The sequence below is a fragment of the Lampris incognitus genome, chromosome 21 (genome assembly GCF_029633865.1).
Source record: "Lampris incognitus isolate fLamInc1 chromosome 21, fLamInc1.hap2, whole genome shotgun sequence".
In the NCBI taxonomy this organism is placed as follows: Eukaryota; Metazoa; Chordata; class Actinopteri; order Lampriformes; family Lampridae; genus Lampris; species Lampris incognitus.
Window position 1 is genome coordinate 5,157,286 of NC_079231.1, and position 27,107 is coordinate 5,184,392.

The 27,107-nt window shown below is 49.8% G+C and overlaps 1 protein-coding gene across 1 annotated transcript; it reads right to left on the reverse strand.

The window, feature by feature from the left end:
* Nucleotides 1-1,278: 1,278 nt before the first annotated feature.
* On the reverse strand, nt 1,279-21,826 carry LOC130131705 (transmembrane protein 47-like). The gene is made up of 3 exons (XM_056301489.1): nt 21,598-21,826; nt 9,377-9,517; nt 1,279-1,457 (listed from the first exon to the last, which is right to left on the reverse strand). The coding sequence occupies exons 1-3, from the start codon at nt 21,824-21,826 to the stop codon at nt 1,279-1,281; spliced, it is 549 nt and encodes a 182-aa protein (XP_056157464.1).
* Nucleotides 21,827-27,107: the final 5,281 nt, after the last annotated feature.

Here is a 27,107-nt window from a genome sequence, read left to right on the forward strand (position 1 = left end):
GCTTTGCCACCGACGGACGGACTGGGTCGATGTGCGGGGCGGGCGGGTGGCTGACAGGGCCATCAAGAGGAGGCAGAGGAGTCGGTCAGAAAAAGAGAAGAAGAAGAAGAAGAAGAAGAAGAAGAAGAAGAAGAAGAAGAAGAAGAAGAAGAGGTGAAGGGCTGCTGCAGCGGACGTGCGGAGGAGAGACGTTTAGCTCGACAGGGCGTCGCAAGCCAGCGCGCACTTCAATGGGGCTGAGCGCGGGCCCCTTTCACACCTCTGACCACGGCTAATCAATCGCGACAGCGTGGCCCCGGGGGTTGCCACGGCAACAGACGAGTCGGTCGATAACAGCGTATCGAGCGAATATATTTCTCTTTTCTGAGCTGCAGGGTGCCCAAAAGGAAATACAGCTTATTTTAGGAGAGAGTTACGGGGGGGGGGGGGGGGGACGCCACTGAGGGGCGCCCCCTCTTCCGACATCCTCCCACGGTTCCTCAAGTTCATGATGGATGAACTCAAGCTGACTCGGGGGTTGGGGTGGGGTGGGGTCGCTGTCGTGGGTGGGGTGGGGTGGCTGTGCACCCGGGGTTGCACGCCTGTGTGTGTCCATGACATACCATTCATGTGCAAGCAGAGTTGTGTGTATGTTCCCTTTGTGTGGCGGTGGGCACTGGTGGGTGGGTGTGTGTGTGTGTGTGTTCAGTTTTGTGTCAATACGTTAGGTAATTGCTAACAGGGCTACGAAGCGGGGTCGTCTTCGTGGTTTTAGTTCAGAGTTCGAAACCGTGGCAACCGAGTAACTTCCCCCAAAACCGTCCACCTCCCCCGGACTGCCTCTCTGTCCTCTCTAGCTGCAAGTCTTGCCAGTTGGAGTATCTCCCAGCAGAGGAGGGGGCTGGGGCGGGGGTGGGGGGGGGTGATGGAGGAGTGGTCTCCGCGACTTCTTGAAAAGAACCACTGATGTAACCCCCCCCCCCCTTCGCCTCCACCACCACCCACCCTCCACGAGCTCCCTTCCGGGGTGCAGCTTGGGACCTGAAGGAACGCAGGTTTAAATACTCCCCCCCTCCCCCCCCACCCCCGCTTGAATGAATGCGCATAGCTGGAGTGGCAGGATTGCACACAGTTCTGCGGATTGCATCAGTAAAGCAAATTATCTGAACACCCCCACCCCCCCGAACACCCCCCACCCATCCACCCACCCACCCACCTCCTACAAGTACGCCTCTATTAAGACACAGTTTGTGACCGTACGGTAATTGGTTCGACTCCCCCGCGGGGTGTTAAGAGGAGCTAGTAGTAGTCCTCGTAGTTCTTGGGGTTCAGGCAGTAAAGGATGCCGCCACCGAAGGAGAAGATGGTGCCCCCCCACGCCAGTCCGTAGCCCCAGTTGAACTCGTGGTAGATCCTCAGGCTGATGCTCTCGATGAACTTGATGGGGTAGAGGACCAAGCTGCACGCCTGCAGGACAACTGAGAGAGGGGAGGGGAGGTTATTAGTGATGCGAATACACGTGTAAATACAGATCAAACGGTCATGTGATGAGGACAAGCGGTTTGGGGTAATGGATGGATGGATGGCTCTTTAAGCACTGGCTGATACTGAGCACCAATCTGGTCCATTACTTTTACTGAACAGTGCAGACTTAAGACTATTAGTTTGGGGTCAATGGGCAACATAATTGAGTTAGAATCAGTTTTCCCCCCCCCCCCACCATCCAAGAAATACATTCTCCACTGTGCCAGAAACACCCAACTAAGCCATTTTGCTTTCATTTACGACACGTTAATCACAGCTTTTGGTATCCGACACCAGTATCAGATACTGTATAAGGTAAGACTTCTTGTGTTTTATAGGTAACCGTCTGATATTTGCAGCTTTGTAATGGAGTGTTACAGACCAGAAAGAGGAAGGACGGAGGGATTTTGATTTAACTACTGAATACAGAATACAGAAATACATTTCCACCCTTCTTTTTTGGGGGATTATTTTTCTCCCCAATTCTATCCGGCCAATTACCCCACTCTTCCGAGCCACTGCGGTCGCTGCTCCAACCCCTTCTGCCGATCCGGGGAGGGCTGCAGACTACCACGTCTCCTTCGATAGACGTGGAGTCGCCAGCCGCTTCTTCTCACCTGACTGCGGAGTTTCACCAGGGGGGGTGTAGCACGTGGGAGGATCACGCTATTCCCCCCAGCCCCCCGCCCCCACCCAGCCGAGCAGAGGAGGCGCTAGTGCAGCGACCAGGACGTATACCCACATCCGGCTTCCCACCCACAGACCCGACCAATCGTGTCTGTAGGGACGCCCGACCGAGCCAGAGGCAACACGGTTTCGAACCAGCGAGCTCCGTGTTGGTAGGCAACAGAATGGACCGCCACGCTACCCGGACGCCCCCTAACCAATCTTTCCTGATGTAAAACGGGTCTGATTATAGTCACCACCTCCACAGGAAATGCAAAGGCGGTGTCGTGATACGGCTCAAATGGATATTGACACCGACTGGGCCGAGAACCAGGCGGCGGCAATGGGGAGGAGGCGTGAGAAATGGGACCGGGGGGGCAAGGAGGAGTGGGAAGAAAAAAGGGAGGGGGGTGTTGGAGGGATTAGGAGAGGTGAAAGGAGGACCAGCAAGGGGGTGGGGTGGGGGGGTGGACTGGGAAGGGAGGGATAGAGTTGGGGGGGGGGGAGAGAGGTGGATGGCATCAGAACAAAGGGGAACATCAATCAGTATTTCTTCAAAGGGAATTCATCTTATGGGAACACAAATAAGTGCTGGCACTTTCCTAAAAGAAAAAAAACCCAAAACAAAACATGGAATATGCATAATTTGCAGAGGAGATGCTAATATCAATGCGGATGGGGGTGAAAAACAACCTAAAAGGGGTGGCTGGTTGTTAGGAAGCCTGAAACTGTATTCTGATGGTGCTTTTTCGGTCAATCCAGATACCTCGCTGAGCCCTTGCGTGAGTGATTTGCTCTGGGTGTCGGAGGCAGGAGGTCGGTAGCGTTTGTGCAGACTGAAACAACCGGGACTGAAAACGAGTGGTTATAAAAAATAAAAAAAAAGTCACATGCGAGCACATCCACCGCCCCAGTGGGTTTGCATGATACAGCAGAATAGATGGAAAGACCTCTCCAGACCTACAGACTTGCATTTTCAGAGCTAAAGACGAATTTTTGGTAACACTTCAGTATGGGGAACGTAGTCACCATTAATAAGGTGCTTATTAGCATGCAAATTAGCAACATGTTGGCTCTTAATTGGTCATTATTACGTACTCATTAATGCCTTGTTCTGCATGGCCTTATTATACAACCAGTAAGCCATTAACTATGAGTTTTCCCTCTATAACCTCAGAAGTATTGCTTATTAGTAGTACCACCTCAATATGCTTTGCTTAGTATGGCCTTTATAAGGTGGTAGTACCACAAGAAGAGTTATTCTCCCTTACTGACACGTAATGAATATGGTCTGTTCTTACATAACAACACACAAAACTACAAGTGTTCATAGTGTTAAATTACTGTAAATTAAGTTTTTTTTTACTTAGAATATGTTCCCCATACTAAAGTGTTACCCAAAATTTTTTTTGGTCCAAATTCACTTTGGTTCCTCCCGTTGTGTCCCACATCTCAAATTCCTGCCTGGAAAGAAGGATTTTATTCCTTATTCTGCGTAATGTATAATGTGTGCCGACGGGTCTCAACATTGTGCGCAGATCTGGTTATTATGAAATATATTACTGATACGTTTTTCTAGGATTTCCATATCTGTATAGGACTTCTGAGGCGATCCATTATACGAGAAATACCCGCAGACAGGCTTCTTAAAATTCTGAAATGATTCCTTAAAGGCAGGGAGACGTCCTTATGAACTTTGCTTATTAGATTTTCCACATACAGTGCCTTGCAAAAGTAGTCAACCCCCTTGACAGTGGTCGCTAATTTCTGGATTATAAAAGACGCTCACACGTCTGTTCCTGAACAATACTATTTTTGTGAACCCATGAGCCCTAACAGCATGTTCCCAAAGCCAAGATAAGGTTTGTTTCGCTGACGTTTTGTAAATAAATTAGATTCCCCCCCCCCCCCCGGTGAAACTCCTCACTGTCAGGTGAAAAGAAGCGGCTGGTGACTCCACGTGTATGGGAGGAGACATGTGGTAGTCTGCAGCCCTCCCCGAATCGGCAGAGGGGGTGGAGCAGCGACCGGGACGGCTCGGAAGAGTGGGGTAATTGGCCAAGTATAATTAGGGAGAAAAAGGGAAAATCCAATAAATAAATAAATAAATGTATATATGTATGTATGTATGTGTGTGTGTATGTATGTATGTGTATATATATATAATAAAAACTAAAATAGAGTGTTTGCATAAGTATTCAACCCCCACATGTCAATACTTTGTAGAGTACCCTCTTGCTGCAACAACAGCCGTGATTCTCTTGGGGTAAGTATGTACAAGCTTTGCACAGTCTTCTTGGCAGAATTTGCACAGGTCTCGCAGGTTGGTGGGATGGCGCCTCTGGACTGCGATTTCCAGTCTGTGCCACGGATTTTCAACGGGGTTGAGGCCCGGACTTTGACTCGGCCACTCCGAAATGTTCACCTTTTTGTCGCTGGAGCCACGCCGTTGTTGCTTCAGCCTTGTGCTTAGGATCGCTGTCCTGCTGGAAGGGGAACCTTCTCCCAAGCTTCAGTTTTATGCAGACTGCAACAGGTTTTCCTCCAATATTTCCTTGTATTTAGCTCAACCCGTTCTTCCCTCAATTTGAACAAGGTTCCCAGTGCCTGCAGATGGAAAGCGACCCCATAGCATGCTGCCGCCACCGCCGCCGCCATGCTTCACTGTAGGAAGGGTGTTTTTTAGGGCATGAGCAGTGTTAGGTTTGCGCCACACATAACGCTTTGAGTTTTGGCCAAAAAGCTCAACTTCCGTCTCATCTGACCACACAACCTTTACCCACATCCTAACTGGGTCTGTCTCATGTTTGATAGCAAACTCCAAGTGTGCTTTTATATGCATAGTTTTGAGCAATGGCTTCTTTCTTGCTGCCCTCCCATACAGGCCAGATTCATGGAGAGCCCGTGACATGGTTGACTCATGCAAATTTACTCCAGTTTCAGCCACTGATCTGTGGCGCTCCTTCAAAGTGATTGCAGGATCATCTGTGGCTTTCCTCCACTAGCCCACGCCTTGCTCTGCTCGGACACTTAGCTTTGAGGGACGGCCTGTCCTACAAAGCGTCGTCTTGCTCGGACACTTCGCTTTGAGGGACGGCCTGTCCTACAAAGCGTCTGGGTTCAGTCCAGTGATACAGCTTCCGCTTTCTGACAGTGGATCCAGCAGTGTTCTGTGGGACATCCACAGACTTGGATATTATTTTGTATCCCTTTCCCGCCTTCTGCATTTGAATCACTTTGTCCCTTACGTCAGTATTATGCTCCTTTCTGATGGCGTTCACGCTCAGCTAAGGAACTTTACACAGAGTGCTTTTTATACCCATAAACAAGACCACTACTTTAATATCTTACAGGTGCACACTAATTATGTCCAGTTGTGTTGACCGGAGTTTGTTTTAGGAACAACTTGTTATTTGTGTGGTTGTATACTTATGCAAGAACTCTTTTTTAGTTTTTAATTCATTAATGAAAAGTCAGCGAAACATAACTTATTTTGGCTTCACGAACATGCTGTTAGAGCTTCTTGGTTCACAAAAATAATATTATCCAGGAACAGATGTGCGAGTACCCTTTCTAATCCAGAAATTCGTGATGACTGTCAAGGGGGTTGAATACTTTTGCAAGGCACTGTATGTAACAGCGATAAAATAAAAGCACTTGTATTTTACAACGCGTTATGGTTGCAGTACGAGAAAAAATATATTGACAGATAATTTAAAAATAAATGAATAAAATAAAAATAATATAAACTTGGTCAATTTTCACAGGTCTGAGTGCAGTCAATCCATGATCAAGCTCTAGTCTCAAACGTCATTACATAGTTATATAGCATCATTGCCCTATAGGCTAAAAGTATCACTGAGATGGTCTTTATTCAGGAATAACTGGGAAGGTAAGTTTTTCTGCACACGTGAAGAAAGGGCCCCATATTTTTCTAAATTTCTTAAGTCTTTCATTATACATCTGATTTTTTTCTAGTTGTACATAATTGAAAATGTCCTTGATCAATAATGTCTGAGAAGTCAGTGTTGCTGATTTCCATTTTATCAATATCAGACGTCTCGCCAGTAAGATGACAAAGATCTGCCTTGTACGTAGAGAATAGTAATGGTGTTGGAATGATCCCAAATAGCACTGTGATGGTGTTAGATTCGATCTGCATCCCAGTTATTTCTGATAGCGAATTAAAAGTCTCTATCTGGCAATTGTATAGGGATGGACACAACCAGATCATATGAATGTGGTTTGCAGCAGATTGGTAACATCTGTCACATATGGAATCAACATTATCATACATTTTTGAAAGTCTAACTTTGGTCCAATGAGTGCAGTGAATAATCTTACACTGAATCAGACCATGTTTAGCACATACAGATGAGGCATGTGCCTTTCCCAAAATATCTTCCCAAATATTCTCTGAGATCTCCTCTCCCAATTCTTCTTCCCAACGAGACTTTATAGAATTGATCTGTGCAGCTAAATTTAAAGGGAGCAATGACCGACGAAATCTTCTCGTACACTTCTTGTACACAGACTTATCTGTAACTTGAATCCCACGTGATGTGAAGCTATGCTTGGCAATTTTGAAAGGCAAATTATTTAACCGGTATTTGCAGCTGCATTTAAATGTAATAACTCACTCTTAGATAAATTCAGTTAGCATCTTGATATGAGACCAAGCAATTTAAGAGTAGCTAAAGCTGCGGGGACAGAAACAGATAAGTCTGAAATATACAGATGGAGGTCATCTGCATAAAGAGACCTTTTGTTCTCTACCATTTCTGATTATCCCAGTGACATGTGGGTTAGAGCACAGCACAATGGAAAGGGGCTCTATGGCCACAGCAAATGAAAGAGGACTCAATGGGCAACCCTGTCGAGTGGAGCAATAAAGAGGGAAGTACTCTGATTGGGTTTTATTCGTCCTGATTGAAGCTTGGAGAGAAGAATAGTTTCACCCAAGTGATAAATAGGCAGGAAGACTTACACTGAATTTTATGTGTTTCTGAGGTTTGCTTCGTGTGATAGAGAAAACATATTTAAGTTGTAGGTGATAAGTAAGAGCATTAAAAAAAAATTTCATGCTTAGAAAATGAAATTTTCCAATTACTCTGGGTGGTGAACATGGGAAAATACAGAAGCTTGACAGTTATAGAATTGGAGATCAGGGCAGGCTGAGGAAATTAAACAGACAGGCATAACACCCTGTTCCGACCCCACTGGGACTAAGTTACAAAAATGGGATTTTCTTTAAATGGGTTTGTGGAAGTCAGAGACCTGCGTGTGTGCGTATGTGTGTGAGACTGAGAGAAAGAGAACAAGAGAGAGTGAATGGCATTGCAGCATTGTAGATAACCATGAGCTCTTATGTGTGTATGCTGTCTTGCATGTGGGCAAACATACATGTTCTGACTGTCCCGCACGTGACTTTGAGGCCACGTATGTACAACTGTAAGACACATGTGCATGTATGCAAATGTTTACGTTGGTTGCATACATTAATATGACTTTTCCCAACGGATGTCGGCATTTTCAGCGAGTTTCACGTTTGCGCAACACCACATGTACACTTCTGAGAGGCAGAGCGGCAGACTAATCCCCTGACGGTTTCGCTTTAATCCAAAAAAACTGACGGGGTAGGAGGGCGTGTTCCAGCTGTGAGTTGGTGACAGGAGGGTAGAGGATGTCAAACCCACAGAGAAAGATGACTGCAGGCTCCAACTTCAAAATACTACCAAAGCACGTCAACGTATAGGAGACGGCGAGGATGTGTGCGTCTGCATACAATGAGTAAAAGCCCATTGTGCGAGACTTTCACCTCACTCTCGCCTGTATTTTACACTGCCTTGGTAGAGCTCTGCAACTGGCTAGTATGGAGGTGAGTTATTTGATTGTATTCCCAATTGCTAAATCAATGTGCAGGCGTAAGTAATCAATATAGGCAAAACATACCTCCCCCAGAGTCACTATACCTCCAATTAAGGGTGGAAGGATGTCTTTTTTTCTCTATAAATAAAAGTTCTACCTTTTTACCCACTAATGTTATTCAACATTCTCTGCTCACTTCCTGAGAGGTGTACACTGTTGGGGCAGGGTTGGGGATTTTGATTCTGGTCCCGTTCGTGGGTGTCAACCCCACATAGTCTAATTTTGACGTGTGCATAAGAAAGTACACCGATTAGCTAAAACATTAAAACCGCCTGAGGCCACTGCCATCCCAGAATACCGTTGTCATGAAGGGGGGGTACCTGGCCTGCAATGATGTTTAGGTAGGTGGTAGGTGTCAAAGTAACATCCCCATGAATGCCATGACCCGAGGTTTCCCAGCAGAACACCGCTCAGAGCACCACACTGCCTCCACCGGCTTGCCTTCTTGCTGTAGTGCATCCTGGGGCCATCTCTTCTCCAGGTAAACGACACACACACACCCGGCGGTCCACATGATGTAAAAGAAAACATGATTCATCGGACCAGGCCACCTTCTTCCACTGCTCCATGGTCTGGTTCTGACACTCACATGCCCATTGCAGGAGCGTTTGGCGGCGGACAGGGTTCATCACAGGCACACAGTGCATTGCAGCTTGCTGTATATTGGGTTGTGTAGCCACAGACCGGTCCGTGTGTTCTGACACCTGTCTGTCATAGCCAGCATTAACCTTTTCAGCAATGTGAGCTACAGTAGCTCTTCTGCGGGATCGGACCAGACGGGCTAGCCTTCGCTCCCCACACGCATCAATGAGCCTTGGGCGCCCATGACCCTGTCGTAGGTTCGCTAGTTGTCCTTCTTTGGACCACTTTTGGTAGGTACTGACCACTGCGTACCGGGAACACCCCACAAGACCTGCCGTTTTGGAGATGCTCTGACTCAGTAGTCTAGCTGTCACAATTTGGCCCTTGTCAAAGTCACTCACATCCTTACGCTTGCCCATTTTTCCTGCTTCCGACACTTCAACTTAAGAACCGACCGTTCACTTGCTGCCTAACACATCCCACCCCTCGACAGGTGCCACTCTGACGACATAATCAATATTATTCACGTCACCTGTCAGTGGTTTTAACGTTTTAGCTGATCAGTGTATGACGTATGTGTTTGTCTTAGAAATGAAAATGTTTTCACGGTGGCTCAACTGTGTGTGTGGCCTGCGTCTTTTACTGTTAAGTGTCTATGTTTGTGTGTGTGTGTGTGTGTGTGTGTGTGTGTGTGTACCTGCCGCGAAGAGCATGACGGCGACGGGTGCGTAGAACCTCCGTTGCGTGCCGATACACACGGCCACCAGCGCCACCAGGAATGACATCAGCACCAGGGCGCCTCCCCCTAGCAAGAGGGCCAGCGTAGCAACCTGCCAGTCTGGGTCGGCCGAGAGAGGGAGAGAGAGAGAGAACAGGGGCGAGTTTAAGGGGGTGATAGGAGCCTTGAGGAGGGGGGCACGTGACGAGAGGAGGCGTACTCAATGAAGGAATCAACAGGCAGAGGCGTGGAAGGGAGGAGTAAAGGCGATAAGGTAGGGAGGACACAAAGGAGGAGACGGAGGAGGCGGACAACCGAACGAGCTCTGGTCTTACTAAGCAAGCAAAAAAAGAAGCATTTCTGAAAGTACCACCATCAAAACACATGAAAAGACCACAGACAACAGCCATACACAAACGCAGCACAGCATCCCGCCGCATCCCGTAGCAGAGGTCACGTGAAACGACGAGTCTCTGATGAGATGGGAGACGTGTGTGTGTGTGTGTGGGGGGGGGGTAAAAGAGAAAGACATCCGTTTATTTATTTCCCTGCTTATTTTGGTGTCCTTCATCACCTTCAGGTCTGCTGGTAGAAAAGAGTTAAGGGAGGAGTCAGGCAGAAAAAAGAATGGAGGAAAAATTACCAAAGGAAGGAAGGATGGACAATGGATGGACGGAAGGAAAGGTTCAAGCAAGGAAGGAAGGAAGGAAGGAAAGAAAAAAGGGAGAGAAGGGAGAAAAGGAAAGGAGTTATGGGAGGAGGGAAAGGAAAGCGGAGAAAAGAAAGGACGAAGGGAAAAGGGAGGAAGAAGGGTTTAGACGAATGGAGGACGCCAAGGAAGGGAAGAGGGAGGCATGGAGGGGAGGTGGGGGGAAGGAGGTGTGTGTGTGAGATGGCTGATGGCCAATCAAATTAGTGACGATGAGGAGGAGAAAAGCGGAGGAAGGGAGGGAGATGGTAGCATTAGGTTACATGGAGAGAGAGAGAGAGAGAGAGAGAGAGAGAGAGAGAGAGAGAGAGAGAGAGAGAGAGAGAGAGAGAGAGAGAGGGAGAGAGAGAGAGAGAGAGAGAGAGACGAGAGAGAGAGAGAGAGAGAGAGAGAGAGAGAGAGAGAGAGAGCAGTATGAGAAGATTCAGCAGGGACGAGTGGAGAGAGGGAGGATGAGGTGGATGGGTGGAGAGAAAAAGGTGCACTGGACCTTGTGAAAGTAATGGGGAGTGAGAAAGAGAGGGAGGGAGAGAGAGAAAGGGGGAAGGAGAGAGCAAGGAAGAGACAGATGAAGAAATAGAGGAAGAGAAAGAGGGACACAGAGACATGGAGACAGGAGGAGACAAGAGTCAGAGAGACAGAGCAAGAGAGAGAGAGAGAGAGAGACAGAGCAAGAGAGAGAGAGAGAGCAAGAGAGAGAGAGAGAGAGAGAGAGAGCGAGCGAGAGAGAGCAAGCGAGAGAGAGAGAGAGGGAGAGCGAGCGAGAGAGAGCGAGCTGAGAGAGAGCGAGCGAGCGAGCGAGCGAGAGAGAGAGAGAGAGAGAGAGAGGAGAGAGAGAGAGAGAGAGGAGAGAGAGAGAGAGAGAGAGAGAGAGAGAGAGAGAGCGAGAGAGAGAGAGAGAGAGAGAAGAGAGAGAGAGAGAGAGAGGCGAGCGAGAGAGAGAGAGCGAGAGAGAGAGAGAGAGCAAGCGAGAGAGAGAGAGCGAGAGAGAGAGAGCGTGAGAGCGAGAGAGAGAGAGAGAGAGAGAGAGAGAGAGAGAGAGAGAGAGCACTAGGGAGCAGTATACCTCTAGTGACAAACAGCCTGCCTAAAAAGCTTTGCTGGCACGTTATCAGAAAGGGCTCCACCTTTAACATACACTACAATAGCTAGAATCAGCATCAAGACACACCACACACACACACACGCACACACATCACATGCGTGTGCACACACACACACACACAGATAAAAGTGGAAAAAACAGAAACAGAACATGCACCATGGCAAACTCCAGCCACACGGGACTTTTCTATCACTGCTGCTCATCAATCCCCTCCCAGGGCCTGGAAACACACACACACACACACACACACACACACACACACACACACACACACACACACACACACACACACACACACACACACACACACGTTGTTTTCTAATCCATGTGGTCACGGAGGACAGGCTGCAGGGAGATACTCCTCTCAGCTTTTCCTCCAGCTGCTCAACTCTGATCAGGCCATGATAGCGCCCCAGCGTCCTGGCTCCCACACGGCGTGGGCCAGAGCCCCGCAACCCGCCTGCGGCGCTGAGACAACAACAACAACAACAACAACAACAAACGGGCTCTCTTCCTGCAGGATCCGGAGCGTCTCTCCAAAGCCACAGCCAACACGCTTTAGGACACAACACCGAAGGACCAGCCTCCGCCCAGACACCATCCTCTCACACCGGAACCGAAGTGCCAACTGTGAGCGAGCACGACCCGAGCCCCCTTCCGGCGGAGTGACAGGAGGGATTACGGAAGGGCGGCGACGGAGCCGCATCCAACGAGCAAAGCGCCGACAAAGCTCCAGCAAGTCTGCGGCGGTCAACGGGACACGGAAAAACGAGACCAAAGGAGAACCAAGATGCACAGAGAAAGAATGATCATATTCATACAGAAGCCCCTCCCCCTTTCCCCCCCCCTACCCAGTCGACTCTGTGCACAGCTGTAGCCCACTGACTTCCGGTTTCTACTGCAGCGGTCACTCCAGTTTCCTGTTTGTTGGCGCGTGCTGTCGACAGCGGCTTATTTTCCGCGGGGCCTGCGAGATTTGCCGAGGATACGTGTCAGCCACACGCACAGAACTGTCCACGAACTTTCACCTGCACCCAGTGGCGGATCTAGAGATTTTTTTCCTGGGGGGGGGGGCAAGACTGCGTCCCAGAGGTGGCAGCCGCCGCCCCGTAGATCCGCGCCTGCCTGCACCTACCAGCGAACAGCACGCGCCAACAAACAGGAAACCGGTGTGACCGCTGCAGTAGAAACCGGAAGTCAGTGGGCTACAGTCGTGCACGGAGCCGATTGCGTCCGGCCAATCACCCCCGCTCTTCCGAGCCGTCCCGGTCGCTGCTCCCCCCCCCTACCGATCCGGGGAGGGCTGCAGACTACCACACGCCTCCTCCCATACACGTGGAGTCGCCAGCCGCTTCTTTTCCCCTGACGACGAGGAGTTTCTCCAGGGAGGATCACATCACGCTATCCCCCTCAGTCCCCTACCCCCCCCCAGGACACATACCCACATCCGGCTTCCCAACCGCAGACACAGCCGATTGGAGGCAACGCGGGGATTCGAACCGGCGATCCCTGTGTTGGTAGGCATCGGAATAGACCCCACCCCCCACCCCCCGGACGTCCAGAACTTTGTCTTATTTTTCCTCATTTAAAACAGCGTGAGTTGAAAAACGAGTTCACAAGGTTAAAGTGCGAGCGATGAATGACAACCCTGCACGGGGAAGAGAGTGGTGCACGAGGGGGGGGGGGGGGGGGGAAGAGAAGGATGAATAATGGAGATGGAAAGACGAGGGGACGTAGAGGACCGGGGCAGAGCTCTCGGAGGCTCAGGTTGTTTAGCGTTCATTCATTCATTTTTAACATCCCTCGGAGCGCAGAGCCAGGCCCTCTCGATGCCAGCCACCGCCACAAACCCAGAGCTAACGCAACGCGATGGACGCCCTCGCAGCCTGTCAGCAGCCGGGACCGCCGTCCCCCCGTCCTCGTGGACCAACCGGCTGGGAAGGTCCTCTTTTCTTAGGCAGGTGAAAAGTAAGAACCACGCATCTCTCTCACACACACACACACACACACACACGCACACACATACATGCACGCACACACACACATGCATGCACGGACACACATGCACGCACACACATGCATGCACGCACACACAAACACATGCATGCACACACACACACACACACATGCACGCACACACAAACACACGCATGCACGGACACACACATGCATGCACACACACGCATGCACGCACACACAAACACATGCATGCACACCCACACACACATGCACGCACACACACACGCATGCACGGACACACACAGGAGCTGCAAAAGACTCTCTTGCACACAACGGTCCATGTGTGATACATGTCAACTGCAGATTTTACATCGCACATGTGATCTGTAGTGTGTGGCAGATTAAACTGCAAATCTCACCTCTCTCTCTCTCTCTCTCTCTCTCATGCTCTCAATCACATGCACACACACACACACACACACACACACACACACACACACACACACACACACACACACACACACACACACACACACTGTTGATAATCAGTTTCATGTGGCACAGTGTCCTTCTTTCCCACGCACAGACACACACCAATCTCTCTTACTGGATGTCACATGTACACCAAGACACCACCCCCCCCCACACACACACACACACACACACATGTGCGTGCACCCAACTCTTGCCAGGGACAGCATATCAGCCATGTGACAGGATTACCACGGAGTACTGCTTTAATGCGGAGTCTGGACCCCTCCAAACCCTCACGGTGATTAGCTCCTCCGGAGTCCGGAGGCCTGGGCCCCAGCGTACGAGTCAGAGAAACCCGACAAGCCTTCGACGGAGAACAAAAGGGCAGCACGGACCTTTTTCGCCGCTATACTGCGATTGCGTACACCCGTTGTCTTGTATTGTGTAACGTGGGCCGCGCACGGCACTACACCCAACGGCACTACACCCACCGCGGTTAGGAGTTCAATTCCCCCTGGGGCAACCCCATAGCCAAAACGCACGTTCCCAATCGAGGTGGGCAGGGAAAAAAAGCATCCACCAAAACGGCGTCTATATTGTTAATTTGCGCGCGTGTGTGTGTGTGCGTGTGTTTGTGCGTGTGTGTGAACATACACATCTCCTCTCTCCATCAGGCCCCGGGTGCAAGAGTCCCAATCCATTCCCCTGTCAGTCTGCCATGGAACTGAATGCCACATTACAGCCCCTCAACCCCACTGTACACACACAGACACACACACACACACACACAGACACACACACACACACACACACACACACACACACGTTCAGCTTCTACAAATAGAACAGAAGTCTCTGGGGGCCTGGGGGGGAGTGATGAAAGGGAAGAGGAGAGAGCAGGGTGGAGAGAGAGGAGAAGAAATAGGAACTAGAAACAAAGAAAGAAACGAGAGAGAGAGTGGGAAGAGAGACAGAGGCGAGTGAGAGAGAGAGAGAGAGAGAGAGAGAGAGAGAGAGAGAGAGAGAGAGAGAGAGAATACGGGGAGTCGGAGAACCTAGGGAAAGGGGGGGGGTGTCGAATACATGGGAAGGCGTGTTGGGGGGGCTCCGGAGGAGCGGAGAGGTGGGGAGATGGGAGGAAAGGCAAGAGCTGGAGGAGGAGCAGAGAGGGGAACAGACAGAGGACAGTATGAAGGAGGTACTGAGAATAAGGAATAACCACAATTGTTGGGACCGGGGTGCTGTGGTTTAAAAACGGCAGGGGTGAGGAGGGGGGGACGTCCGTAGAGTCAAACTGTGGCTTTGGTGGACGTGATTCTATTGAGTCACTTCCTCGTTTACGCAGACACGTCATTCGCAGACGGAACAAAACAAAACCCCTGTCACTTGTGACATCTGTTAGCGATGACTCAAGACAAAACAGGGGACAATCAGCCGTCCCATAAACCTCCTTCTGTTGTGACCACGGCTCCCACGTCCCAACAGCCGCCGCGAAAGAGCGTCTGCGAGGATCCTGCGCCGAATATCAGAAACTTCACGTTACGCACCGGCGGCCTCACACTGACGATTAATCCTGCGAGAAAGAGGACGAGCCGACGCAGATCATCTGACGCCATGACGGCGCCGACGACGGCAACAGTAAAAAAAAAAAAATGTAGTCAAGGTCAAATCAATGTCACTCCCATTAGCTGCAACAGGACATTAAATACATATTTCTTCAATTGAATTTTCAGCTGACTGGAAAAAGGGCATTGTGTGTGTGTGTGTGTGTGTGTGTGTGTGTGTGTGTGTGTGTGTGTGTGTGTGTGTGTGTGTGTGTGTGTGTGTGTGTGTGTGAGTATAATGCATGACTGTCATCTACATTCTGAGCTCGGGATGTAGATGACATTCTGAGATAAAGATGAGAAAGATGAGAAACTGAAAGAAAAGGGCGAGCAGAGAGAGAGAGGGACAGGGAGAGACAGAGAGCGAGAGAGAGGGACAGAGAGAGGGGGACAGAGAGAGGGGGATTAGAGAGAGAGGAGGATGAAGAGGAGATGAGACAGGTAAACAGGAGAAAAAAGGAGCGGAGACAGCGAGAGAGGGGAGGGTTGTGGAGGGGGAGGAGGAGGTCTGATCTAGTGAGCCTGTCAGAGGATGGTAAGGAGGAAGGGGGGAGAGAGAGAGAGAGAGAGAGAGAGAGAGAGAGAGAGAGAGAGAGAGAGATGTTGGCATCAGGCATGTTTCCTTACAAATTGTTGCTTCCTAAGGTTCAAACCACCTTTAACCCCCCCCCCGACTCTCCCTCTCTCTCTCAGCTTCTCCTCATGTCAGCCTTAGAGGGGATTCAAACTCGGGCTTTCAGTACGGAGCTGAATACATCTCATATAGATCTCCTAAGCTGGTTTCTGTGCACTGCTTTCCTTTATGTCCTACTGCAGCGCTCTGTGCTGACCTCTGAACTATGACCCTTTCGCGTCCGCCCGCCTCCTCTGCTGTCACGCGCTGACGACTGGGGTGGGGGGGGGGGCCTCCCTGATCACCACTGGAGAGCAACACACTCTGGTTGTGAGAGAGCGGTGGGAGTGAATACAAAAAGGAGAGCGCCGTTTTGTACTCATGTGGGTCAGACATGAGTACAAAACGACACTTGAGACACGTGCACACAAACCAAGGGGAGATTTTTTTTTGGGGTATTTACTTTCCCCCTTGTGAACGCGAGTGCTTTGTGAGTTGTCAGAGCACACTCGTCAGTTCTCTCTCTCTCTCTCTCTCTCTCTCGCTCTCTCTCTCTCTCTCTCTCTCTCTCATACCCTGCCAAGACATTTCGTTAACTCTGCCATTCTCGATTGCTCTGTGTGTGTGTGTGTGTGTGCGTGTGAGTGAGTGAGAGAGTGAGAGAGTGAGTGAGTGAGAGAGTGAGAGAGAGCAACTGAATGGATGGATTGCATTTATATAGCGCTTCTCTAGCTGCAACAACAGAAAAACTTTTCAAACAGCAGTGTGCGTGTGTGTGTGTGTTGGTGGTGGTGGTGGAGCAACAGGAAAAATCTGAGTGTGACATAAAATATTCAGCTAGGCCTCAGACGAGACTGGCCAGAAATAGGCCTCTCGCACGCACGCACGCACACACATACACACACACAGTGGCTGAAGGAGCCCCCAGGGGTGCCATATCCCACCCGCTGAGAGAGCAACAGGGGTTTATGGATTGCTCACTCGACATCTCGCGGGTAGGTGAGCGACGGGGAGAGATGGAAATACAGCAGCAAATCGAGAGGAAGGGCGACAGACAGACTGACGGACGGACGGCCAGACGAACGCGGCGGATCGATTTAAAGATGAGTAGATGCTGCTGAAGTTGGACCCACAGCTCTGTTTTAACGATGCCCTTTAATGCCCAGAGGCAATTAGCAGCAGTCCGCTCCCACTGGGACACGAGGAGTGAGTGAATACGATTTTTGCATCAGTTAAAGCTCAAAGTGTCCCGATTCTCCAGAAACCGACCCGGCCGTCAGCGACTCGACCCCACCCTCACAACGAGCACAAACTGCCCCTGACGCGACTTCTCCTGAGTGCAGCAGCAACAAGGCCATTTTCTAGACAACAAAGGGGACGTGAGAGAAAGAGAGAGAGAGAGGGATATAGACAGGCGGAGAGTGAGAGAGAGGATGAGCTGTCTTCAGGAGTGTGTTTTCCTGTATGAGCTTTGTCCGCCCTGCCTTGTTGACGAATGAATCTATTACACAGCAGAAAGAGGACATGCTGCAGTAAGCTGTCTATATTATATCAGGCGGGAAGGTTTGACAGTGTCCTTTAGTGCTAAAAAAAAAAAAAAAACCCTGGGGAAGATTCTAAACTCCAATTAGCGACCGCCGTTACATCAATCACCGCTAATGCATCTATAATTTCCGAGCAGCATTCATTTGGATTTATTTGACAAGACTTGACGTTCAAATCTGCTCGAGGCTTCCTACTTAAATGTACACACCGAGACTATATACAGTGTAGACTTGCATGAGCTTACTGAGGTGAAAAGTAATTTACAGACTGCTTTAAAGGCAGTTTAAATGTTCTTATAGTGTTAAATTATTTAAAAGTCCTTATTTATTCATTCATTGTCTGTACAGCCGTTTGGTTAATCCAATGCAGGGTTGGATGGATGGATGGATGGAGGGCGGGGGGGGGGGTCTATCCCAGCAGACATTGGGCGGAGTGCCTGGGAGACACCCTGGAGCCATTGCTAGAGTCCATCACGCAAACAAATCGCCCACACGCGGTTTACATAAAATAATTATAAAAGAAAATCTCCATTTCACACTAACAAGCAAGTCTTTGGCCTGCGGGAGAAACCCCACCAAAAAAAACGTCAAACTTCACTGCCTGATATCAGACAGATCCATCTTCATTACATCTTCAGTCTGACATTGCCTCCATTCTAACCGACTTCCGTGGGGGGAAGGGGATTCGATTTTCCCAAGCCAATCACTAGAGACCAACATCCGCCTGAAGGCCCATTCATAGTCTTGACGTACCACACACGGCCCGTACTCCGCTGGGGTCCGCGGTGGACTAAAGCAGTGGTTCTCAACCTTTTTGGGGTCCTGGACCCCCTGCGTATTTTTGATCTACCCTGAGGACCCCTCCACCTGATCTTGGGGGAGGGGGGTTGCAATTTGTAGAAACAGTAGAAACTGCATTTTAAATTGCATTATAGCATTTATTCACTCTTTGGGGCAAAAATAAGAGCTTTCAGTTGTAACTTAGATATAGTTAACAAAACAGAATTCTTATGCAGTAACTTTCAGATATATGTAACAAAACAGAATTCTTATGCAGTAACTTTCAGATATATGTAACAAAACAGAATAGGTATTCAGTAACTTTCAGATATATGTAACAACAGAATTTTTATGCAGTAACTTTTAACAATGCAAACGGGAGCGAGATCTCTTATTAAAATACAATAAATTAGACTTGTGAAACAGGTGTAATTAGAGAAAAAACTCCTGTTACCCTTTATAGTTTAGGTAGATAAAGGTCTCAGTAACATTTGAGTAAAATAATCCTATTTCAATAAATGTCATAGGATCTTTTTTTAAAGATATTTTATTTTCACGGACCCCTTGCAATTACACCACGGACCACTAGGGGTCCGCGGACCCCCGGTTGAGAAACACTGCACCAAAGGGACGCAATAGCGTACGTCCGCCTGCCCATGTTCGCGCGAAGTTCGATGCTTGTGACTCGGCACGAAACCGTTTCACGTCGACATGCATTTCGTGGGGCATCGGAAACCCTTAGTTTCTTCTTCGTGGCTTTACAACTTTTCTACGGCACGGAGACGGTGTTTTTCCCTCATCCATACTTCTCATATCCCTCACCAACATGCTCAAGTCCCCCTCTCTATCCCTCCCTTCGTTTAAGTGGTCAAACATACCACCTCCGCAAGGGTTTCCTTTCCAGCATAGCCTGGCAACAGAGCAGCTCTTCTTCCTCACCAGCCGTGTTCCACATCCGCGGACGGCGCCATGTTGTTTACAGTCTGTAACTTCCGGCGGAAGAGGAAAAGGACGCGCAAAGATTGTGGGAAATGTAGGCCTTATGTATGCGTTGGTACGACCGGCCTATGTAAAGGCGTGGTCCGTCCGCAGCGTAACCGCCCTGTATTTATAGACTATGTCGGCGCCCTCAATCTACCGTCTTTTCAAGTCGACAGTGATACGTAGTAGCCATGCCACCGTAATGTTTTGCCGGGTTTTTAAAAGTGGAGCGGAGCGGAGCATAAACAAGCTACCACGTCGGGCGATATTGAGAAGACATACCGTCTTGACAAGGGCGTAAGTCCCGCCCGCGGCGCTGATTGGCTAATTGTTAGCCCCTCCCCCACGACGTTCATTGGGTAACTGCTTTCTCAACCGAGAAACCGCTGGATGAATCCGGAAAGTTCCCGCCCTCATGCGCTAAGATTGGCCAGATCTGCCTGTCAGTCAAGGCCGATGCGAACGCGCAACAACCCTAAACCTAGCCATGTTTGCTAGCTAATGTTTATAATTGGTTTATGTATGTGTATATGTATATATATGTGATGTTCTCTTTGTAATGTTTTGAATTGGATTTAAATAAAGTTTTGTTAAAAAAAACGTTTGCTAGCTAACCATTGGCCACGTTTGCAACCAAGCTGAGACAATTTAACAGCGTACGGTAGGTGAATATTTTTTCCTAGGATGAATCCGGAAAGTTGACTTACTGGCACTGTCCGGATTCATCCTAGGAAAAAAATATTGGCATGCCGGACCAGCAGAATCAGTCAATTTTGGTGGAGTGGGCGGATCCAGAGGTCTGGACCCGGGCAGCAAACGTAACACAGAAGAACCGGGATTTAACTCAGGACCAGTTTGCGGCGAGGCGACACTGTTTACTGCTGACTCAGCTGTTAATGTCATCGGTTTTAAATGATAATTTCAGGTCTGACTTTCATCTGTGATCACGAGGAGCTACATTACACCCAAACTTCCTCCTAAATCTCCCTTTACCTAAAGTGACCCTGATCAGATGTTACACGAGGCATGTTTTACAGTTAGAGGTATCTGACTGGTGCGTCATATGGAAATAGGACATTTAAAACAATTCAAAAAGCAAAAAGTAAAGACTATAATGAGAGGCAGATAGCTGGACAGAGCACATACAAATAAAAGAGGAACGGCTAAACTGATCAATGGGTGCACAGACAGAAAGACGGACAGATCAACAGCTAAACAGGAAATATGCAATTTTTAATGAGACCCCCCCCCACAGCACTTTCTAGTACCATAATACACTATCTGCAACACAAACATACTTGGTTTACAGTGCACGGGTGGACGTGATATACTTTTTCTACCTTTTAATTTTTGATCAAATCCCTGCCAAGACCTTTCCATTGTCCTCGATATCGTCCAGTGCACAAAGACTGACATGTCAGTCACACTGTGAGTCCATTTACCTGGCATCAGCAGACACTGGGCCTGTGTGTGTGTGTCTTTTGCAGTATATAGCAACTTTGTTTGTTTATTTACGTATGTTCAATCTGCACCTCTTCCACCACCTAAAAACCCCACCATGCAGTTAACCCTAAAGCTAGTGTGAGTGAAATTCTCTTTCAAGACGACTGTGCCGTCAGCAAAATGTCCTCCTGCCGCTATAGATTTCGTGTGTCTGTTGCAAGACAAATGCGTGCGCGTGCCATTAAGGTGCTGTGCCGTTGTTGCGTTGCGTCCGCTTGTCCGTGGCAAGTGTGATTTGTTCAGAGGCAACACGCGCATTCGCAAAATTTACAGTATAATAGCCGGAGTACTAATTACAGCAGGTTATATGGGGGTGGGGGGTGGCGGGGCTTTTGCCACGAGAAATCATCTACGCCGGTGTTTCTCAACCCAGCCCTCGAGGACCCCCTACCCTGCAGATTTCCTTTGCAACCCTGCATAAGTACACCTGTTTGTAGTTATTCAACCAATCAGCGATGAATTTTGTCAGACCGTTGCACACCTTGCATAATTAAGTGCTGCGAGATGATTGGTCGAGTAAGTACAAGCGGGGCTACCTGTGCAGGGTTACAATGAAAACGTGCAGGATGGGGGGGGGGTTCCTTGAGGACTGAGTTGAGAAACACTGATCTACGCCACATCAAGGGGGGGTCCCCCCCCCCTTGAGTTGAAGCATGTATTGGCCTTCAAGTTGTCCATGAAGACATTTTTCATTCTTAAACGGGGCCTCAAAGGTCACCCAGGGGTACTCGGCCCCCCCCGCCCCCCCCCCAACACACCCCCGGGTACCGCTTCAATAAACTGCAACAGAAGGGAAGCCGCCTACATCGTCACCGCTCACTCCTCCGCCACGCTGCATGATGTATACCACCATCTGGGATCTCCCATCCGAGGACGCGAGCTGCACCGACACCCCCCACCTTAACCCCCCCCCTCTCTCTTTTTATACCTGAATCCAGCGTGCTGGTGCACTGCCAGCTGTCGGTGCTTGCCGGTTTCCAGCAGGCCTCCCATAGGGACAGGTAGTACTGGTCGTCCGCCGTCACCCACGCGGGGCTCATCACGGCGCCCACGTCCAGGCAGAGCGCCAGGAAGACGCACACCAGCCCCACGAACTTCAGCGGCGTCAGCGGCGAGCCGCGCGCCGTCTCCTCGGTTTCGCCCCCGGCGGAGGACATCGATGGCGGGGGGGGGGGGGCGGGGGGGGTCAACGGCCGGTAGGGAGCCGGTGAGGGTTTCGGTGATGGAGGAGGGATAGAGTGTATCCCTCCCTCTGGTCCTCTCTCCCAAGTCTTGTCTCAGGGAAAAGTGACGAGGAGGAGGAGGAGGAGGAGGTGCCGGAGGTGCCGCCGCTGGAGCCTCGCTTCTTGCTGTTGCGCGCCGGTCGCTGCGTCTCTTTGGTTTCTCTCCCTCTTCCTCCCTCTCTCTGTCTCTCCTCCCTCTTCCTCTCTCTGTCTCTCTCCCTCTTCCTCTCTCTGTTTCTCCTCCCTCTTCCTCTCTCCGTCTCTCCCTGTCTCTTTCTCGCTCTCTCTATCTATCTCTGCCCCCCCGCCGCCGCCGCCCCCCCCCCGCTAGAGTCGTGACGTAACGGCCCGTCTGGCAGAAAGCGTCCAAAAACCTGAGAAGCTACCGGGTCCTAGACACCCCTGCGTTAAAGGGGGGGGGGGAGACGAGGAGGACGCGAAAGCACGAAGGAGCGCGCGCGCCGAGAGGAAGAGGGAGGGAGGACGCGGAGAGAAGCGAGCGGGATGGAGGCGGGTGACGAATTTGATCTCGGGACAGCTGCTGATGTACTCCAGTGGTTCTCAACCCAGTCCTCGAGGACCCCCCCCCCCCCATCCTGCAGGTTTCCTTTGCAATCCTGAATAGGTACCTGTCTGTAGTTATTCAACCAATCAGCAATGAATTGTGTCAGACGTTGCACACCTTGCATAATTAAGTGCTGCGAGATGATTGGTCGAGTAAGTGCAAGCGGGGCTACCTGTGCAGGGTTACAATGAAAACCTGCAGGATAGGGGTTCCTTGAGGACTGGGTTGAGAAACACTGACTCAACTGGAAGGCAAAGAGGGGCAATCTGCGTCTCCCGACACCCAGTCCAGACCTTTCCTCTGTACTCGTTTCTACAGCCCACACTTTGTTGTTACGTTGTTGCAGCTTTCTTTCTTTTCGAATTCCCATCGTGTGAATGCTTGGCAGCATCTGGTCACTCCGTCAAGCGAAGTTCTTTCTAAATAAAGGTTTTTATCATCATCATCATTATTATTATTATTAGCTGTTATGAGAGACGGATGGGGGGGGGAAAGATGTCATTATTTACTTTGCATCAGTGTAATAATGAGTAAAGATGAGTGAGGGGTGGAAAGAGAGAGAGGGATGGTTGCAGAGGGCCGTGGGGAGAGACGGAGGGACCTGGCACGCAGATCAATCCCTGGAATGGTGAAAAATGTATGTTCCCATCATGCAGCCGAGGAGACGGAGGACCACAGCCCGGATCTGGAACTCTGCACCACACACAAGGCTCCCGCACGAGCGTCATCGACGGGCCGGAGACGTGGACTAAAATAGACGGGAGGTAAAAAGGAAACTACTGACACTGATCATAACCCCCATGGAGTTGATGGAGTTTCAGTTTAACACCCCGCACGATAAGACAGGTGTAAGCAGTGAGGGTTGCTCCATCAGTAAAAGTGGCCGAGCTCTGGGCTTAATGAATGGGCTTTATTTGTCTGCTGCATGGCAGAGATGATTTGATTACAACGGGATCGCCATGTTGTCCCGAGGTTAGTCTCCCTCTGAAATGATATATTTCCAAGGCGTTGCCTGTGCACTCCCTACCTCCCCCATAGGAGGAAGACACATCATATATAAAAGGCTCGATAACGGTTATTACTGCCAGGCTGTTGCTGAACTGAGGCCTCCTACTGCTTCCTCCATCGCTCCCCGTTGAACGTGAACAAGTCCTCGTTTCAACGATGCGTCTGAAATCCGACAACTTTTTTTTGGCCATTTCGCTTCCATTTCAATACTGAAAAACTGCTGCTGAAAAAATAAAGAAGACAAACTCTTCAGTGGACCAAGCCAGTCTGTCAAGTCTCGGATCCAGACAGTGTCATTTTTGCCGGGGGCCGGAAGAAAAACGGATTATTTATGGCATATCTAAAAGGACCCGGTGAAGGAGATTTGCATTCTCGTTTAACCGGACTGTGAATTGGTCTTCTGTTACCAAAAAGTGGGACGAAATCCAAACTATTCAGTGTGGCGTGCTGCCGAATGTGGAAGACGAAGAAGGCGTGAGTGTGAAGAAAGGGGGAAGAGGTCGCGGTCAGCAAGCAGCTACGACAGATCAAGCATGCGGGAGGCCTTAACAGCGACAGCTAAACCTCAGACTCAGCCACGTTTTGTTTTTTGTTTTTTTTGCTTGTTGGATGACAAGATGCTGACGTGACAGCGTTAGCCGACGTTTCATTTTGAATGGGCCTCTGACGTTTGAACTGGTCAAACACCACCACAGTTGCCAGGAACACCACAGTTGCCAGAAACACCACAGTTACCAGAAACACCACAATTGCCAGAAACACCACAGTTACCAGAAACACCACAGTTGCCAGAAACACCACAGTTACCAGAAACACCACAGTTGCCAGGAACACCACAGTTACCAGAAACACCACAGTTGCCAGAAACACCACAGTTACCGGAAACACCACAGTTGCCGGAAACACCACAGTTGCCGGAAACACCACAGTTGCCGGAAACACCACAGTTGCCGGAAACACCACAGTTACCGGAAACACCACAGTTGCCGGAAACACCACAGTTGCCGGAAACACCACAGTTGCCGGGAACACCACAGTTGCCGGAAACACCACAGTTACCAGAAACACCACAGTTACCGGAAACACCACAGTTGCCGGAAACACCACAGTTGCCGGAAACACCACAGTTACCAGGAACACCACAGTTACCAGAAACACCACAGTTACCAGAAACACCACAGTTACCAGAAACACCACAGTTACCAGAAACACCACAGTTGCCAGAAACACCACAGTTACCAGAAACACCACAGTTGCCAGAAACACCACAGTTGCCAGGAACACCACAGTTACCAGAAACACCACAGTTGCCAGAAACACCACAGTTGCCAGGAACACCACAGTTGCCAGAAACACCACAGTTGCCAGGAACACCACAGTTGCCGGAAACACCACAGTTGCCGGAAACACCACAGTTGCCGGAAACACCACAGTTGCCAGGAACACCACAGTTGCCAGAAACACCACAGTTGCCAGGAACACCACAGTTGCCAGAAACACCACAGTTGCCAGAAACACCACAGTTACCAGAAACACCACAGTTGCCAGGAACACCACAGTTGCCAGGAAGTTTAAGCAAAAACGAAGACTGTAACTTGAACCCATGACCACAAATCCTAAACTTCCTGACTAGGATGGTGATGTGTGTGACTACAAGTCCTTCACTAAGGCGTCTCCTGGCATGTCCAGAAGCTATGCCCTATATGCGGCAAAAATGTTATTGTGAGGGCGTCCGGGTAGCGTAGCGGTCTATTCTGTTGCCTACCAACACGGGGATCGCCGGTTCGAATCCCTGTGTTACCTCCGGCTTAGTCGGGCGCCCCTACAAACACAATTGACCAAGTCTGCGGGTGGGAAGCTGGATGTGGGTATGTGTCCTAGTCGCTGCACTAACGCCTCCTCTGGTCGGTCGGGGTGCCTGTTCGGGGGAGGGAGGGGGAACTGGGGGGAATAGCGTGATCTTCCCACGCGCTACGTCCCCCCGGCGAAACTCCTCAATGTCAGGTGAAAAGAAGTGGCTGGCGACTCCACTTGTTGCAGGAGGCATGTGGTAGTCTGCAGCCCTCCCCGGACTGGAAGAGGGGGTGGAGCAGCGACCGGGACGGCTCAGAGAGCGGGGGTGATCGGTCAGGTACAATTGGGGAGAAAAGGGGGGGTGGGGGGGACCACATGTATTCATAATTGTTCACCAAATCGCAAACTAATCCCGAAGTCAGAAAATAACCCTGGGCTGACCCTACTGGGTACACTTCTCTTCACTCATCACCTTCGTAAGTCCACTCTCCCCCCACCTTGCCGGGGGTCTATGGAGACAGGATGCCAGAGGGTAAATATTATTCATTTCCTTAACTAGCGCAGTGCCCGTACTACTTGCACCGGCTGTGGAAATCCACAATCTGAGCGTGGGGGCAGCTGAGCTGCGGTAGTTATACCTTCACGTGATGTCATCATGGACGGGACGCACAGCTGGCAAGAGAACCGCTCACCCGGACGACTTCTCCCTCGACGCTGCACTTCGTGGGTCCTCAGCAACACGCCTGCCAAGTGCCAAGTCGATGGGATACTCGACATATGTGCATTGCTTTGGCTGACTATGTGGGGCCCTGTGGGGAACAAGGGACTCATCACATCAGTGAGGACACATATCCCGGGCCACTGAATGTCAAGACCTCCCAACAGGGCTGGACCCTCTCAAAACTGGGCATCTTTTACCTGCTGGGCTGAAATGTTGTATTTTGCTTTGAGCGACCGGTGTGAAAAAACAAATCAGACATGGAAGATCAATAAACTTTGCACTTCCTACAATGTGCGGTACAACATCACACTCTTGCCAAAAAGAAAGCAGGTGCGGGTGTTGACGGACTGTGTTGGCATATCGACATATCAACCAAAGTGAAGGTCTTGATCAAGGCGGCGGTGGACACAAAATACTGCACTGTCTCAGTCAGGCAGGTTAACGTGAAGTGAAGACAGAGACATGACTGAATCCTAACCTTTTCTCTTTTTTTAACCCCCCCCCCCCCTTTTGTTTCTCCCCAATTATATCTGGCCACGCTACCCGGACGCCCTGAATCCTAAGCTTTTAAACAGATTAAGTAAGGGTGATTGTCACAGCATCGATCCTCCCATTTAAACCGTCCTCCGCTCGCCACCGTCCCACAAGGGCTAGTCTGTTGCCACAGGACCGAGTCTCTCTCCCATTGTCTGCAGGTCATGGTACCACCAGCCATCCAAAACCATTCACTCCCCATCAGGTCTCTACCGACAGGAATGAAAAGGGCTATCTTTGCATTTGACAGCTAATCATGCTATTTTTATTTTTATCACCATTACATTTGGGCTGCGGGTACCAAACTCGGTTCACTCAAGCTTATTCAGTCACAGCACTTGATTAAATAACTTCCTGACAACCCCAGCTGTTTATAGTTGAGCTGGATGTGACTGCAAAAGGATGTAAAAAGTGGTCATATTGTAGTAATCCGCAATAACTATGAATATTTACACCTAAACTATAAATCCATGCTCAAATTTCTCATATTCACAAACGCTACAGTCATCATCGTGCACTGTGAAACTGTACAGAGGCTTTAGATTTGCTTTGTAAGACAGCAAGCTCCCCACATTTGTCCCTCGACTCCACCA

Excerpts from the sequence above, each read along its gene's own strand:
- LOC130131705 (XM_056301489.1), bottom strand. The coding sequence starts at position 21,826 with ATGTCCTCCGCCGGGGGCGAAACCGAGGAGACGGCGCGCGGCTCGCCG. Across the intron at positions 9,518-21,597 it reads CACCAGCACGCTGGATTCAG|ACTGGCAGGTTGCTACGCTG; the intron begins GTATAAAAAGAG and ends CGGCCGACCCAG. Across the intron at positions 1,458-9,376 it reads CGTCATGCTCTTCGCGGCAG|TTGTCCTGCAGGCGTGCAGC; the intron begins GTACACACACAC and ends CCCCTCTCTCAG.